Below are 18,724 nucleotides of genomic sequence, written 5' to 3'. Positions count from 1 at the left end.
CTTTAAAAGAGAGAAAATAAAGCCTCGTGGAATGAGAAAAACGCTAAGAAAATAACCTCCCAAGATAAGGTTTTGTTACATATTCAGTGCATTAATAAGCACATGTTTCACCAAAAAGTATAATACAATGTCAGCATTTACCATTAGATAGCAAAACACAGCACAAAGTTCTTGTTTTAATAGAGGAAATCGCTCACAAATTCAAAGATATAGATCTCACAACTCTTCAAGTTGTTTCCAAACAACCGCTCACATCAATACAAGAGTGCAACGAACAAAATCTATGTTATAGTAGGGTAAAGTTGCCTATTTCCGTGATACCTTTAATCCCGTGATATTTTTTTTTTAAATCGAATGTCAGTCAAAGCTTTGCCGTTCGATCATAGTGCCAGACATCTTTCTCGAAAGAGTGCATCTTTCACCTACTTTTGAGACATCGGTGAGCTTCATAGCAAGATACACAATCCCGTGACATTCAATGAAAAAATCGTATCACGGAATTAGGAGTATCACGGAATTGGGTAACTTTACTCTACGTCTTCTGCCATTTATGCTATACCATCAGAATTACATTTGTCGCTAATATAATTTCGTGGTAAATTTAAAAAAAATATATCACGAAATTAGCCGAGCTTGTCCTATATAAAGTTGCAAATTAAATTATAGTAGTGTACAAAAGATATAATATTGCGAATGTATTTCTTCTTCCGTTTTTTATTTACAGTATTTATTTTTTTAAAGTGATACGTTTATTTCGACATCACTTCTTCAGACCCTATAACTAACAGTAAGTTCAACTGTATTATGTAATTGTCAAGATGGCAAGTTACACAAGTGAAATGGGCACTAAGTTACAAAAAAATCAACTATTCTAGTTATTTTGCTATCGTGTAATCTTGTATGTAAATTAATCATAGGATGTAACGCAAATTAACCTGTAATTCTGAGCTCGATTACTGTAATCAGACTGTATTGTATTTGCTTTGTGACTACAGTGTCATGGATGGGGGCTTAGATGATTAAGAATGCACTATTTAAAAATGCGGAGGATTTCATATCGGATACAGAGTTACCTCAACTTTGCTCGAAAAAGCAACATATTTCACACAACTCCGTCATGCAGCGCGTTCTGTGTCTCATCTATCTATTGTCGAACGTCGGTACTATTATGGTAAGTCCAATATTATGAATTCTTCAAAACCTATGCTCCATTGAGTGCGAATCTATTTATTTCCATACTGTTAATCTCCACATTTCTTATGTATCTTATGTTTCGAAATTCATTGGACAAAATACGAAATATAACCATTTGAATTTAAAGTACAAAAAGTTCTAACCAATCCTTGTCAGTTATTATCTCATGTTACACATACCAGAAAAAAATAATAGCTATTGTAGAGCCGCGTTTAGTAGCGAGTTGGACTCCATAGTCCTAATTATGACGTAATCGCGATAAGCGAGATGTATTCTAAACATACTGCAATAGTTGATACTAGCACAGTCTAGTAGGTATATACAGTCACGAACCTTGAGTTGTGAGGGTGCTAGGAACAAAAGATTGTGCCGGTACTATTTCGCATTGTCTGTAATGAGGCGTTATTAGCGATCCTAGTGGGCAGCAACTATCTATGGATGCATATTTACTAGGCCTACATATTGAGTTTCGTGACTGTATATACTAGACTGTGATACTAGCGTATTAAAAACATTTGCTCTATGTCTGCAACACAAGTAGGCCTATATTAGAATTCCGATAAGGAGAACAAGACTACGCTCTATGGATGTATAGTCGGAGGCACCGATTTTGGCAGATAACCTCGATGACATTTCCAGTAGGCGAGCCAATATTGTTTGTGTAAGCTGCGAGAATGAGATGCGATAACATTCTGAGTCGTTCATATTTTCATAACAGCAGCTCATATCAATTATCCTTATTATGAAACACACCACGGTACAGTCCTACTCAAAGAATACCTTTAATAAATGTAAATGACTTCCGTTCGCAATGATTTTACAATACGTCTCCTACATTTTCTAAATTAAATTAATTCTTAATTAAAAGGAAAAAGCATTGCATTGCGCATATATATATATATATATATATATATATATATATATATATATATATAAACCTACCCTTACCAGATCAATATACAAGATTTGTCCAGTAATAATCTAGGGATCGTCTACTGGTGGTGCGACAATTCAAGTTAATAAAATTACGATTCTTCTTAATAATCAAAATATAATTTGGTTAATTGGGTAAAATTGCATGCTGCGGAAGTTAGATTTATATAAGATTATAATAAATAGGATTGTAATGGATAGTACAAGAACAATAATTTCTTCACACGCACATTGTGAATAGAACAGAGAAGAAAGCATTTTAAAATATTCGAAATCGTACAAAATATCGGAGAAACCAATTTTCCCTGGACAAATTGCACCAATTGAAAAATATAATTACCATTCACAATAAATACTGTATTTTATGGATTCTAAAAAGATGTTTATTAATCTAGAGGTATTGGCTGATGACTACACTAAATTCCAGCACAACATTCATTCAGAATATGTAGAAATTACACTTTGGATTTTACTAAATGTATAGGCCTACTATCAAAAGGTGTTAAATACTCCCTTAAATACTGTACATGTGTTACCTGTGCGATATCCGATGTTTAATTTTTTTTAATATAATTCATAGTACTGAAACTGCCATACTGAATTCGCACAAATTGTATTATTCGTAATTTTCGTCTCCAAAATCCCTAAGATATCTAATTTAATTTTTCACCCATTTTTGTCCCACTCCACTACTTTAGGGACAAAGTCGGACTAATAATACCTTATTCGTATTCTGTGATCGCAAAGATCCCCAGGTATCGACTTTCATCGAGGTCGGATGACATGAGATTTCTCACTTTTCATCAGTACCTTAGGATATGGTATTTAAAAAATCTAAGAATGTTTAACCAATATTGTAGAGAGTAACCTCCATTTTAAATTTTACGTCTCTAGTTAAATATAGTTTAGTGAATTTTTAAAATCGTCGACTTCTTTCTCTCTCCTCTCTACTAAAAAAAAAAAAAAAAAAAAACTGAAGTTATTTCAAGGGAGTAGCCTACATGAAATTGATTTTTTTTACTTTCCTTACACATTTTAGAAACAATTCTGAGAGATGAGATGAATAGTCTAACCCAATTTTATGTGTGAATCTTTGTTTTAAATTTAAATGCTGCACGACTGCTGGTTAAAAAAAATAAATCGGTATAATTATTTTGATCATTTCTGCCTCCCATTTTCCATCCCTTAATGTTCGTATTTCGTAAAACTCAGTCTTATCTATTGACTAAGGATTAATATATTTCCATATACATATATATATTTCCATATATATAACAGATTATATTTCCATTTCGTACAATATTCTGGTCACGAGACATAATCATATACTTTGTCTTTTTTGGATTTACTACCAAACCTATCGCTTTATTTGCTTCAAGTAAAATTTCCGTGTTTTCCCTAATTGTTTGTGGGGTTTTTCCTAACATATTCACGTCATCCAAATAGACAAGAAGCTGACGTAACCCGTTCAATTCCAAACCCTCTCTGTTATCCTTAACTTTCCTAATGGCATATTCTAGAGCGAAGTTAAAAAGTAAAGGTGATAGTGCATCTCCTTGCTTTAGTCCGCAGTGAATTGGAAAAGCATCAGATAGAAACTGGCCTATACGGACTCTGCTGTAAGTTTCATTGAGACACATTTTAATTAATCGAACAAGTTTCTTGGGAATACCAAAGACACATATAGACTACTGTAATATTTGTTTAGTTTTTGGAGATGACTGTCCAGAGTGCACAAATACTCGGGCGTGCATGTTTACTCTTATGTCCTACCCATTCCACTACGACAGAGATAACAGCCGATCTTGTAGCGATGAGGAACTCGCTCTCCAGATCACAATTAGAAAATCCATCTGCCAAAATCCCTGGCGAGACCTATAGTGGCAAGTCTTTATTTATTTTTCACATCTGATTCTATTAATAACAAAAAATTGTTTCAAGATGAAGACATATGTAAGTAGGCCTACAGAATTTGACAATAATGTAACTTTCAAACCCCATATTACAACGATTATTAAACTCTGTTTACAAATCACTGGGATCTGCTATTCGAAATTCGAAATTATTCACAAAAACATTTTTTTTATTTCACTTTATATTCACTTAGAAGCAAGTTAGGATATGTTACGTACATAAAATTTGGAATTCTCGTTGCAAGAACAACGTTTATTCAATTGAGTTGATACCAAAATTAGTTAAATAGGTAAGTTAGTAATAAAATAACGTATTTTCCCAGCTTTAAAGTCACTTTATTAGGGTTAACATATTTGAATTTAAACATACACTGAGAATTACTTCATTGGTATTATTGAAATGTTTTATGTAATGACAATATTTCATGTGGGCTTACGTCGCAGTGCAATCTCAATATTTTAAACTTCTGTGAAATGGCCCAGTAACAAACAGTTGGAGTACTGGCTTAGCTTAAAGTTACCAGGCTGGACTTGTGTTTCGTGAATGAATTTTAATCCTGTTTGGACTGATTACCTGACTCGGTCTTTATTGAGGTTTTTCCCATTTATGAGTCGAAGGTCAGGTAATTCCATGGCGAATTCTCAGACTTATCTTGCCAAGTAACATTTACCTAGTTATCGCCGTAAGAATGATGTCACGGGAAACAACTACCCCCCCCCCAAAAAAACTGTCACAACATCGTTTTTTGCTACCGAAAATACCGAATGTGATTTGACAGTTTCCGACGTAAGAAGCCGTTAGTCCTGATGAGTATTAAATCAACTATATACAGTATATTCATAAGTATGAGATTCTCTGGTGCAAGGCTGTATCTGGGGAAAACAACTGAGTGAAACTAAAGATAATGGGAGACACAAACTACCACTAAAAGGAGATGAATCTCCACTTTCCTACAGTAGTTCAAAGTCAGGTCTTTTGAAAATGTTGTTACTTGAGCGATAGTGGAATACTTCACTAATGTTAGATTCATGGTCCTTGAGGAATGTGACCACTGTTTTCCTTTGTACTTGTGACACAATTTTCTTAACACGTTTCGTTTCGTTTTATTCTGTGTGATTATTTTGCCATTCCCAGGGAGAGTCCACCCAGAGCTTCAAAGACGCGGTGGGCCCGATAGCACGGGAGTGCATGCCAGAAATCGGAGCTACTGAAGGTAAATGGTTTCTATCAAAGTTTACAATAAGATGTCTGCTGAGAGATAGATGATCGCAAAATGTTGCGAAAAGTATTTTTACAGGGTGCTTGAAAAATGTGTCATTTCTTTCTTCAAGAACACTGGTCAACAATGATTTTGCTATTCAGAGAAAAATAAATATACCAACCTGAATTGAGTCTTGCGATGCCATATCTGAAAGCAGTTTTCTTTTCATTACGTCACAATTTTGATATGTAGGCCTATATGTTTCTCTGATAGTTATTTCCTAAAATCCTTTATATCTCATTGCTAAAATTACGAATGATTTACTTATGTATAAAAATAATTATCTTATTTATGATCAAGAAGGCGATGTTACAAAGTTATCTTGGATTTCATCTATTTACCCCACTAAAATAGCAGTGCTTTATTCTTTCGGTAACAACACGAATACACAGAAATAAAATTGATAAAGTGCGTAGTGTAGGCTAAACATTGTTCTTAGTTTTTGTAAGAGATTGTTCAGTAAGTAGACTAATAACTCTAAATTGTGTAAGTTTTCATTGTATTAATGTAGCTGTATACACCGAATTAAAATATTTGTAGGACTACTGTTAATATAAGATATAAAGTTAAAAATTTAAAATAACGTTTCCACCCCCTACACAAATGTTTCCATGACTGTCAATATAAATAATTTTATGTAAGTTACTTCAAATTTAATGAACATCATAAGTAAGAGAATCTGTGTCAAGCAACCGGATAATTTTTGCTACATTTGTGATAAATACTCACTACATGACCAGCGTAAGGACTTAACTCAAAAAGTGAAAACTGCTTGCAAGCATTTCTTCATAAATGTTTTAAAACCAGCTTGAAAGGTGTTCTAATACACACTGGTAACGATAAAACTTCAATCCACACAGATCATGCTTTTGGGTCGAAAGAGACTTACGAACCCATGGGGATCCTCCTAAAAGTGGTAAACTAGTCAACATTTAACTGGTACATTTTTGGAGATCTGAAAGTGAACTCTCTTCTTCCCGATCTTAATTTATGGTACCCCAAAAATACTTCAGCCGTGATGACAACGTTCAATACTGGCCTTTAAGGACTGAACATACGATTGGAAAACAATAAAAAAAATACAGAGCACTCGATCGACAGAAAATATACCTTCCACCTCTTCACAATAAATTTAATCTGATGAAGAACTTTGTAATACCTATGGATCATGATGATAGTGGTTTTAAGTATCTAGTAGTAGAAGCGTTGTCCAGTGCAAAATTGAAAGCAGAAATTGATGGGTGACTACTACTGATCCATACAACGATCGATTACCTGTACATAAAAGCGAAAAACAAAGCTCTCAAGCACTTTTATTAAGGATAATATATAATTTTTTATCTTTAATATATTTGTTTTATGAAGTTTAATACCTACATAATTCCTGAATATTTTTCTTATTTAATACAGCATATTTAATTTAATTTAATAAAAATAACAATAACATAAAAAACTAGGCCGAAATCATTATTTCCAAATGAAGGGTCTATGCAATGAATAGCAAAACTGAAGCTTTCTGATTAGCCCTTACTTAAAAAATCCTGACGTGCAGGCAATAACTGATGTAAGATATTTGGAATCAGCGTGTTCACTTCAATAGAAGATAACAAATTTAATCTCAGCAGCAAAATATATATCACTCTTTCACTAACCCAATCAATGTATCAACGATCTCCCTAAATAAACTAATAATTTAATTTCTAACCAGTAACAAGCAAATCAAGCAAGCAACGAACCAACCGACCATCCAACCAACGGACACACTCACCTATAACAAAAGCAAATGAACGATCTATGTAAATGAAGAGAAGAAACCAAGAAAACAAATGAGAAAAGAAATTAAGGAAACAAAAGAAAAACAAGTAAACCAACGTAACAATCAAACAAGCAAACCAAGAAAAGAAACAAACTACCCAAACATAGACGAAACAAACTGAATAAAAACAAAGTAAATAAACCAAATAAAAACAAACACATCAAGTAACCAAACTAACTAAGAAAAGAAACAAACAAACCGAACAAATAAACTCAAATAAGAGAACAAATCAACCAACCGAAAGAACGAACAAACAAACCAAGCAAATATACAAACAATAGAATCAAGCGAACTAAACGTTAAGGTAAAAAGCAATCACATAACTCAGTAATCAGTAACCAATCAAGAAGTAAGTCAAAGTAAGTAAGTCATTATTTAATTAATACATTAACCAGAGAAACAGGAAAACAACCTAGAAAACTAACAACAGTCATTGGATTAAGTAAATAATCATCTATGCAACAATCAAATGAGTAACCAAGAAAAATAATTTTCGTTCAAGAAAGTATACAGCAATTACGGACAGCAACCTATAAAGCAAGGTATAGTTGCCTCGTTTAATTATTAGGCAGCGGCATTCCTTTTAAGATTTGTAGGTCTTTATTGCATGCACCGATAATAAAATGAAAATGCGACGTTGTCACGTCTTGTTTGTTGCTGCTATATATTAATATAACATGGTTATGGGCTAGGCTTAATTGCTCAAAGCATGAGTTAATTTGAAGATTATTTATATTATTTAGATTATTTATTTTAAATTAATTATTTAAATAAATAATTAAATAGAATAAATGATTAATAAAATAAAGTAATATAAGTAAAAATTATGTAATTTTATTTTAAATGTAAATAATTAATTAAAATAGGCGTACTTACTTTTTAATATCTATTCATCATCCGTGTCACTTTCTCTTAAATCCACAATGAAACGTTCCCCATCTCCTGTTGTGTCTTGTATCCAGTACCGTTCTCCGACCTTGATTGTGTGGTCAACACAGGACGACCAGAGGTTAGAATTTACGTTTTCAACTCCTTCTCTTAAATGCTCACACACACTAGCACTGAGGGTTGGGGTTGTATTGTTTTTCCTCACATGGGACTTAAGGCGAGCCCATACTAGCTCTATCGGGTTAAGAACACAATGATAAGGGGGAGACGAAGAACTTCATGTCCATAAGAGGTAGCTAATTCGTCCACTATGTATGTTTCATTAATATTGGCTTTCCTAATTGTTTGCATCATGGCTGCTTTAATAGGAATGGGATGAGGCACTAGAATTTTGTGATATTGCATAAAATTTATGATGTCTTTTACAGATGAACTAGGAGTGAGAAATTTGATAGCTTGCCTGGAGTGATAACTCGCATTATCCATAACAATAACACATTTTTTGTCTCTTGGTAAATTTTGGAGTAATCTAGTTTTGAACCAATTTTCGAAAACTTCACCTGTCATTTCATCGTGACTATCCGCTTTAGAATCTTGTATGTTTCTTGCAGATAAATAAAGACAATTGGGAACCCATCCCTCTCTTCCCCCAGTATGAAGCACCACGATACGCTTCCCACTTGAAGATGGAGATTTCAAAATATAATTGCATGTGCCATCATCCCATCCTTTCCGAACAACATCGTGCGTATCGTACCATGTTTCATCAAGAAATACAATTTGGGATCCTTCAGACCGCAGTTTATTTAGGCGTTGCAAATAATTATAACGCCATGCCACAATCCTTGCGGATTCAATAATAGCTTGTTTCCTTTTCAGGATACGAAAACGAAACCCAAGTTTTTTAACCAGTTCTCTTAGGGTTGTTTCTCCATAAGGAAAACCGGAAAGTTTGACTTTTTGTAATAATTCTTTTATTGTTAAGGATTGGCCCTTATTGTAAGAACTATATTTTTCACGGCGAATGTAATCACACGTAAAACCATCTACTTTATTAAATTTTGTGACTTTGTGTCCACGATTTTTAGGTGTCTTAGGTCCCTTTTTTACAATTTTACTTACAGTATTTCTATTTAATTTAAGAATTTTAGATGTCTCCGAAATTTTTCCTTGACCTAAATTGTTTTTCAGAACATACGTGTGAGCATTGCACACAAACGTTTGACACTGCTTACATAATTTTGGTGTAGCTTTGGAATTAGAATTGTTATTTAACTCTGATATATTATTATTATTATTATTATCATTATTATTATTATTGACACTTCACTCGCTTCCCACGGCCTCCAAATTTTTATTATACACTGAACTGTAATATAATTAATTTTATACTAACCAAATAAGTTATAGGCTAAGTTAAAAATTAACAAATGAACCAAGTAATAAAGCAAATTGAAAAACCAAGCAAAGAAATCAACTAAAATGTAACGAAATTAATTCACATATAACCCAAGTTGTACAATTGATAGCGATAAAATAAACAACAATAGTATTCTGTCATATTATCGAGTCACGACAAAGCTAAACTTCCTGAATTCCTAAGAACTAAAAAAAAAAAAGCAAGCAAGTAATCTGATAGTACCAGCCAGTCAACTATCTAGTTAAACAGTCTAATAAACCAAGCAATTCACCAAGGAAGCAAATATATAGGTATCTAACCAACAAACCAAGTAACCTAGCAAACAACCGAGCAGCAATATTCTTTTATTTTTACAAAGAGATATTTATTTTAAAAAATCTATATCTTCAGATAATTTCTGTATGTGATTTCTCGTTACAGATGACTTCCAGAATGTGCTGCACAGGAATCAGTTGGAGACCCGAACAGCTAAGGTAAATAAACGCCCAAAAGGGGTAGCATCTACTTCCGGTAAGCTTTCATTCTTATTTACGTGGGGAGGCCCAACTAATTCTCAGAGGGAGGTTTCTGCCGAAAGGGAACAGAGTTCGATTTCGGAAGTTCTAACCAGATTTTCTGTGGATATCTCGGTTATGATTCATGGTCTTTGTTATTTTTCCAGCTATTGTCATTCCACCATTGCTTTATTAGGCCCATACTATCTCCAGCACTAGGGTTGGCGCTCCTAATTGCACTTGAGTGACTGGCCAGCGCAGTTAACGACTCTGTCTCACATATAACCCAAGTTGTACAATTGATAGTGATCAAATAAACAACAATAGTACTCTGTCATATTATCGAGTCATGACAAAGCTAAACTTCCTGAATTCCTAAATGTCTTCCGCGCACATGCGCACCAAGTTAAAATAGTCATGAATAATCTTTTGTTGGAAGAATGATGTCATAAAATTATCATTTCAGTGCTTACTGTAGAATGTAAGTAAACGAGTTTTACAGAATATGAAGAATTTTGGAGAAAATAAAAGTGGAAAAGAATTTTATCAATGCAACGTTAATTTTTATACAAATAGATTAATATTTTAATATAAAATAACAAATATTCTACATTATTTGTGTCAGTTTCTTGTAAAGTTCAGTTCATCATATTTTACATTTTATAATTCTGATCATTTATCACAAAACGTTTTCGAAGTAGCGGCTACTGACATCAATGCTGGCATGACAGCTATGCCTTTTATTTTTGGAATCTTTATCGCTTGCTGCTAGTTTCAATAACTTTCCTTATAAAACAACACCGAAGAAACGTGTAAAATAATGCAATGAATATACAGGTACATCATTTTATTTTTACTAACATTTTTAATATTAACTTGCCTATACCTCTCGATCAACGCCGTTTGGTACCCCCTTTCACGACTGGAATTCGATGATACTGGCGTAATATACAAACAAATCACTTTACTAAGTAACTTATAGGAGGGAAGAAAAGTAGTTCACCCATTTACGTAAACTAGGAAATATCATGCTTTTGAGTTTGATCATTTTCATTAGGTTTTTGTTTAATCAAAATACAGTACAGTATTAAAATGAGTGTTTTTACTCTCGAACTGAGCTATCCATGTGGACGTATTCATTATGCAATGTATATTATACTGTCTACAGCACATTAGCATACAATATAGAGAATGAAGTTAAATTGAAAAATAGACATAATATGGATATTTAAACACATTTTTTAAAATGGTGGCCGTTCATTTCGATACAGGCTTCAGTTCTAATGTGAATATTATCGCACTATAGACTATTGTACCTAATTCCAATTGCCAGTTTCGTTCTTCGTACTAGTAACTCATGTTGAAATAATTCTGTACCTACTCTATAAAAGAGTACCTTACGTACTGTAAGTTCAATCTTCACTTCTGCCCGATCCGAAAAGATAAAATTACTCAGACATACTATCTACTGTCCGTCCAAGTGGTTATGCCGTAGGGTCGTAGAAAGGGAGGAAATCACGTGACAGTTAATTACTTAACGAGGCCCTTTTATTTATTTTAAACAGTTGTATAATATTACTTAGACGTCCAATTTCTAATAGAAATTAATGCTTTCAGAAAAGAGCTAAGACAGCCCAGCCACTAGCTGGCGAATAAAAGCTGGTGGGGGGAAACCGGGATACGACGACAGTACCTGTGCGAAAATGATTTAATATTGAAAGCTCTTTCGTCACTGGAAAACGCGAACATATTTTTGGAACGTACTGTTTATTATGACCGTAAGGCTACTATGACTGTATATGCGGTCTTGGATCTGTGTGGAGGACGATTGAACTTCATTAGTAGAAGGGGTGGGAGTGAAGTACATTCAAAAACTCAAGTACATTAAAAATTGAAGTAAAAATAAAATGATGTCCCTGTACAATAGGCCTATGGCAAGAAATTGATTTCTGTTCATATACCCAAACATTACTTTGATAAGTGTAATCATTAAGTAGGCCTATTGCTTTCGGTCTGATGATGACGTTCTAGAAAACTATATGAAAATATGCTCGTTTTCGTGGATTAGCTGGACACGAGCGAGACAAGTGTTAATCCTCTTCGGCTTCATTTTGAACGGCTGTGGAGCAGACTAAGCTTCAGGCTATATGCAATGCGCTAGAAGCAAAATATTAATGGCATTTACTTCTAGTTCTTTAAACAAAATAGGGTCTTACATTCTTATACATATACCTACGTCTTTATGGAATGTTATAAAGGCAGATTCAAATCCGCCTACAAAATATTTTGCAGTTTTTTTTACATTCAATTTGTTTTTTTTTTTTTAATAATTGCGCAAAAAGCAAGTCAACCGCCACTTTTTCGCTACACATTCCGAAATTAATTCACACATTAGTTACCAAACATATGCTTTTCTTTAAAGCTTTTTAACTTTATTCATTTAAGTTATCTCAAAGGTTTGTTATTATTGGACTAATAACGTTGTATGAAAAGTATAGGGCCTAATACCTATCAATCTCGACTACTCAACCTTTCAACTCAACTCTTAATAAAAATATTAAAAATCATGGAACAAACAAAAATAATTATCATTCATTTTAATAATTTAATAATATATAAAAATTAGAGTAGATTTGAGGAATGCCTATGATTACAAGTAACGTCTCTACAGGAATTAAGACAATGATTAATGAAATTAGGCTACATAAAATTCAATTTGTGTCTAACGAAAGTAATTAAATAGGCTACGAATAACAGTCAATTTTCCAGTAGTAGTAGTAGTAGCAGAAGTTGGAGCAGCAGCAATAGAATAATGCATAAAACAGAAATTGTATTAGGAAGACAAATAAAAAACTGTTTTCAGCCACAGACAAGAATTAACAGGTTTACTGTATATAAACACATAAGGATATCCCGTAAAATTGTTACTTTTATAATTTATCGATGAATAAGTCATGTCAACTTTATATTAACGTTCTATAATTACCCATGCATTGTGCACGCGTCTTTTCCGCGTTCATGTCGAAGCACAACTGAATTAGGTTATTTTTTTAATTATATGGCAACCACCCATTGATTATGGATTATATAATAAAGTCTTATAAATAAGTTATCTATATATGCGGACTCCCTTGTGTATAGGAATGGCCTCATCACGTTGTAATTTTATTGAATTTGTGATAAAATATATCTGATTGAGGTTCTTATTTCTGACTGAGGTTCTGACTGACATGTAGGCTACATCAAGTAGCAGGCAGTACATCTCACTTGACGATGTGTCAGAGGAGATATAATAATTTATTGTTGCATACAACTCGAGTCTGATTAATGAACTATGTTACTATAGTCAGCAATGTATACAATGGAACGGGAAAACTGGCCATCCTATCCCACTATCTCCTGGCTTAGTTGTCTCATGAGTGATGCCTTATTGTTGTCGCTCTAATCGGTCTTCGGACTACTGACTAAAACAAAAAATGAAATAAAATTTCCATGGTAACCGAAGTCTTATTTTCGTTGCATAATAGCTATTTATGAGACAAGTTCGTAAAGGTTCCCTTTTTGGCATGAGTGTGAAGTTTGTGAAACGAGGCGAAGCCGAAAATAAATATTTTTCGTTCTCTTTCAGGGGAGTGCTAGAATTTTGTAAATTTACCATTTCTTTGTATTGTATTTTTCTGGCAAGAAACAATATTATTATTTATTATTAATAAAAAATTCAAGTTGGAGAGGTTATAAGATCACAATGTCATGGCCATCTAAATTCATGACCATTAAATAAGTATTCCTGGAATGGCAGCTTGTTTTATTCATGTTCACGATTTCATGGCCGTCTAAATTGAACAAATAATAAATAATCAACAAAGCGATTAGGAACAGTTGAATGATAAATTTCGTTATGATGAGTACTACATGTAACTTCAGAATAATAAGAGATAAAATGTAGATGTTGTTGCTGTTTAGTCAACTGTCCGAAGACAGGTTTGAACCTCATAAGTGACACCAATAAGGCATCACTCATGAGACAACTAGGTCAGGAGATAATGGGGTAGAGTGGCCAGTACCTTTCCCCCTTCAATGCATAAATCGCCGATTAGCTACATATTCCACTAATCACACTTCAGATGCATACAAACAATGGTTTTTCCTCTGACATCATCATCACGTGAGATGTCTATCTGATAATAGATAGGCCTATACATATCAGCCAGAACCTCAATCAGAGGTAAAAATGTAGATATGAATGTTAAATCTATTACTTACTGTATTTGTGTTACGTGTAATATTTAAGTAATGAAAGATCGAAGTAATGCATTAATTTCTTACTGAATAAAGTTTGTACACTGCATATTACGTTTTCTTTGGCAGTGAGTAAAATTAATAGCGGTGTATAAAGTGATTACTTATTTTTTTTACGCACTAAGGTTTTAAAGGCTCACTTTAGGCACTGGTAACAGTGGGTAGATAAAATGCAACTTTACGCACTAATGTAAACAAATCCTTTATTTTTTATTAGAGTAGGTAGAATATAGATTTTACACGCCAAAATAATAATACAGTATTACTATGATGCAGACTAGTCCATTCAAATAATAACTACCCATATAAAATTGTAGGCATTGTGTTTTAGGAAACAAACGTTACAAAAACTAAGTTTATGTGTAATGGTTTTAATCGAACTTACTGGTAGGTCTATTATAGATTTTAGTCACGTGCAGATTTTTGTTTTTCTCAAGGCTTTAACTTGGATTTATCTGAAATTTTCTTTCGGCAGGTGACCAGATTTCACATCCATAAAGACGGCTGGATAGCTATAGCCATTATGTTATAAAACTTTATTTTCGTAACCGTTATTTTTGCAGTGTCTACTGGCCTGCGTATACAAGAACCTCAATGCTTTCACAGACGAAGGGCTTTTGGTAAATGGGGACGAGCTGATGCCGATCATGAGCAAACTGTACGGTTTTCATGACTTCACTACCATCATGAGAACTCAAGCTGTGCACAACTGCATAAACGAAGGTGAGATGCATACTCTGTGTGCGTGCGTATGTGTGTGTGCGTATGTGTGTGTGTGCGTGTGCGCATGTACATATCTAAGTATATATCTAAGTTATGTACCTACCAGACTTTGTTATTTTGTCTTGTTGCAGTAAATGGAGCCCATGAGGATCAGTGCGAGCTGGTGAAACACTTTCTGTACTGTGTTACCCAGCACTACTAGACCTCTAATACTTTTTTCGAAATGAACTCCTCTTATATTCAACACATACTTAATAACAACACAGATATTAATAAGTAAGAAGGGATATTTTATGTTACAAGTATTAGCAAATAGAATAAAATAAATAAATTGCTATGTTACAAGTATTAGCAAATAGAATAAAATAAATAAATTGCTATGTTACAAGTATTAGCAAATAGAATAAAATAAATAAATTGCTATGTTACAAGTATTAGCAAATAGAATAAAATAAATAAATTGCTATGTTACAAGCATTAGCAAATAGAATAAAATAAATAAATTGCTATGTATATTTTATGAAAATATATATATGTAATTTTGTTACAATAATGAACATTTTTTCATGCATACAATGAACGTCTTGCGTCAGTGTTTAATAACCATCAATAATTTTATTATAATTTACTTAAAAGCAAAAAGAGAGCAATATTTGTATTTTTATTAGTGTTACTGGAATATTATCCTTACAGCTTTAATTATACCAGTTCATTATCACTAGAGTCCTGAGTTTAGTTACTTTAAATAAGAGTTAAATGTTCGTCAATCGTGCTTGGTACGGAGAGCAAGTTGCGAGTCAGCAGTTCACGGTGCGGTCTCTCCCCTCGCGCTCCGGTACTGTGCGTTTATTCGTATACCTGTGTCTATAAGTCGTGTACAACAGAAATAGTAGGCCTACTCAAAGAACTACTCGATAGACCTTGATACGATCCTTACTACACTAAAACGGCATTTTTTTCTTGGGTAAGCAATCGACCACCTGTACGGGATCTCCGAGAATGAATGATGGGATTTCATGAGGTTACTATAATGTATTTATTAACTGTATTTTATGTAATAGATTGAAAGTGCCTTTATTTAATTCAGTAACTCAAAGAAATTTCGCACAACATTTTAGTAAGTTTCAATATGCGCACCAATGACAGCATGACACACGTCATAACGATATTAAATTGTAGTTCACTCATCTTCAGCAACGCTTGCAATATTGCTTGTCTGATTGTTTCCTTGAGGACAAGATTTGGCATGTTTTCTGGGTTGGCTTGACATTACGAGAGATAGATGCCTTTCTGTAAGTCCACAGCTCTGAAAATCTACGATTCAATTCGTCTTGCACGATTCCCAACATGGTGCAGTGTTCTATCTTGATGCAAGACAATCTGAAACTCAGCGTCTCCCATTCCCTCGATTTAAAGAAACAGAAAGTTCTCTTGTTTTTTAACCAGACTTATCAAACTATCCTATGGCTATAACTATGAAGTGTAGTTAATGTTGGTTTCAGCAAAGAAAAAGGGCCCAAGGATCTGGTTGTGCATTAGGCCGCACCAAACGTTGATCTTAGGAGAATCTCGAATGTGTTCATCAACCCTTTTGAAGCAACTATTGAACTAATCTACAGTATGATCGTTGTCATATGTGATTTCGCGATTGCCATATTGACCGTTAGATTCGAAGATCGCGGTTTCATACTCCTTAGCATGGCGTCCTCCAGAAGGATATAAAACCGTAGGTCTCATTTCATAGATTTACTAGACGTAAAAGATCATGAATGCACGCATGGAATATAAATACGTATGTTATGTTTCTTAAAGAACTGTGGTGATACACCATAACTGGTATAAATGTTGATGACAATACAAATATAAGTTGAAAAAAGTGAAAGTTTCTTAAGGGGTTAGGTACAGCTTACAGCAGCAAATTTTTTGGAAATATTCAAAATATTTTTCCTCCATTACTGTATCTTGTACAATAATGAAAACTGGTATGTGTAAAACATTGTCCTTCTGCTATATTAAAAAATATTTTTACGATTAAAAAAAAATATATATATATATTTTACAAATTCAAAATGGTGGCAGTTCACTGTGCAGTGATGAAGCGTTTCCCTCATAATTCATACACTTGTTAACTTTTTCATGTTCTCTTCCTTTTATTTTATTACTGAAACCCATGTTTGCAATTCTTTCAACTACATTCCTTAATAAATATTTTTTTTGTGTTAGGTGAAAGTACTGATACTTGACCATTTTTTAAATGAATTTATTTTTATCAGACAATCTATCAACGGTAGAGAAGAGATCTTTGATCATATTGCAGGTATAACATGCATTAATACACACAAAAAATTTCATCACAGAATGTTGGATAGTTTTTGAGTTATGTGGGCAATGCTTCATCACTGCACAGTGAAATGAATTTTGAAAAAAAAAATGTAAATAATTTTTTTAAATCGTAATTTTTTTTTCATATAGCAGAAGGACAGAGTTTTACTCATACCAATTTTCATTATTGTACAAGATATAGTAATGGAGGAAAAAAATGTTGAATATTTCCAAAATTTTGCTACTGTAAGCTGTGCGTAACCCTTTAAAGAAAAAACAAAGTCCCTCTTTCATTTCATGTAACAATTTCCTGTATACGTATTTCCAAAACATTATGTAAATCTGAACTGAACTGAACTAGGTTGACATAGATCTACGTATTAATGAAATAATTGCAAGACACAGTATAAGAATTACATGATTGTGTAGAGAATTCCATTGTCTCAACATCTATTTACAGACTAGCTTGATTATGCATTCACACTGAATCACACTCGCCTGATCATTCTTTCATTTATCCAGCACATACTGCCCACGACCCAGCTCTGTAACTCTAACAGAAATACTGGTCATGTGGTTAATTAGTAGCGATAAGTAAGCTAGGATTAATTGATCATTTAAGACTAAATAAAAACAACATTTGCACACAGCGAACTAAGTCGAACGAACATGAATGTGCAAAAGAATTTGCTCTATTTGAACAGCAAAATGAAAGCGAACGAAGGCGACGGAACATGTTCGGTTTCGCTGAGGTTCCTAGAGACGTAGCTACAGCAAAAGATGTTCGTTCGCATTCGTTCTACGTTACTGAGAACCGGCATTCAGCTCAATGCGAGGTTGGCCTCAAGACGTGTATTCATTCCATGACATATTAAGAAAATGACCACTTTTGAAGAACATTAACATACTACTAATCTTACTACTAAAAACATGATTATTATTCATCTGTAATTTTTATTCAAATAAAGTAACGGGTCACACATCATCCCGTCAATGCATGCCGGAATAATATCGTCATGCTGATTGATAAGACCGGACGCTCTTCTATGCCGCCAAAGTGATAAATTATGATTGTGTTTCATTATTTAACTTCCATATGAAGCCACAAAGTCTATCCACAGACGATAAAATGATGAATCAGGAGAAGATGATGAATCGGAAAAAATAAAGTTATGCATCACACACAATAAAATTATTAATATTGTAATAAATTGTCCCTTTTAAACTACAGGGATTATAGATGATGAATCAGAGATGGTAATATTAATGCATCGTAGACAAAACGGTCAACTGTAACTACAGCTACTTAACGTTCATATTAAGCATTAAATAATGATTCTGAGATGAAAATGATGAATCAGAGAGAATAAGATCGTAAATAAAGAATTAAAAATATAATACAATTTTCTTTTCAAATACAGATTCAATTCTCAGCGGATGACGTAAGAAATTGCAAATTG

At 33.4% G+C, this 18,724-nt stretch overlaps 1 protein-coding gene across 1 annotated transcript; it reads left to right on the top strand.

Moving 5' to 3' along the window:
- The first annotated feature begins 1,051 nt into the window (after positions 1–1,051).
- Positions 1,052–15,501, top strand: LOC138710060 (general odorant-binding protein 19d-like). Its single transcript, XM_069840705.1, has 5 exons — positions 1,052–1,171; positions 5,176–5,254; positions 9,847–9,899; positions 14,783–14,942; positions 15,074–15,501. The coding sequence occupies exons 1-5, from the start codon at positions 1,118–1,120 to the stop codon at positions 15,142–15,144; spliced, it is 417 nt and encodes a 138-aa protein (XP_069696806.1). The 5' UTR covers positions 1,052–1,117; the 3' UTR covers positions 15,145–15,501.
- Positions 15,502–18,724: the final 3,223 nt, after the last annotated feature.

Source organism: Periplaneta americana, chromosome 12, assembly GCF_040183065.1.
Source record: "Periplaneta americana isolate PAMFEO1 chromosome 12, P.americana_PAMFEO1_priV1, whole genome shotgun sequence".
Lineage (NCBI taxonomy): Eukaryota > Metazoa > Arthropoda > Insecta > Blattodea > Blattidae > Periplaneta > Periplaneta americana.
This window is presented reverse-complemented; position numbering and strand designations above follow the sequence as displayed.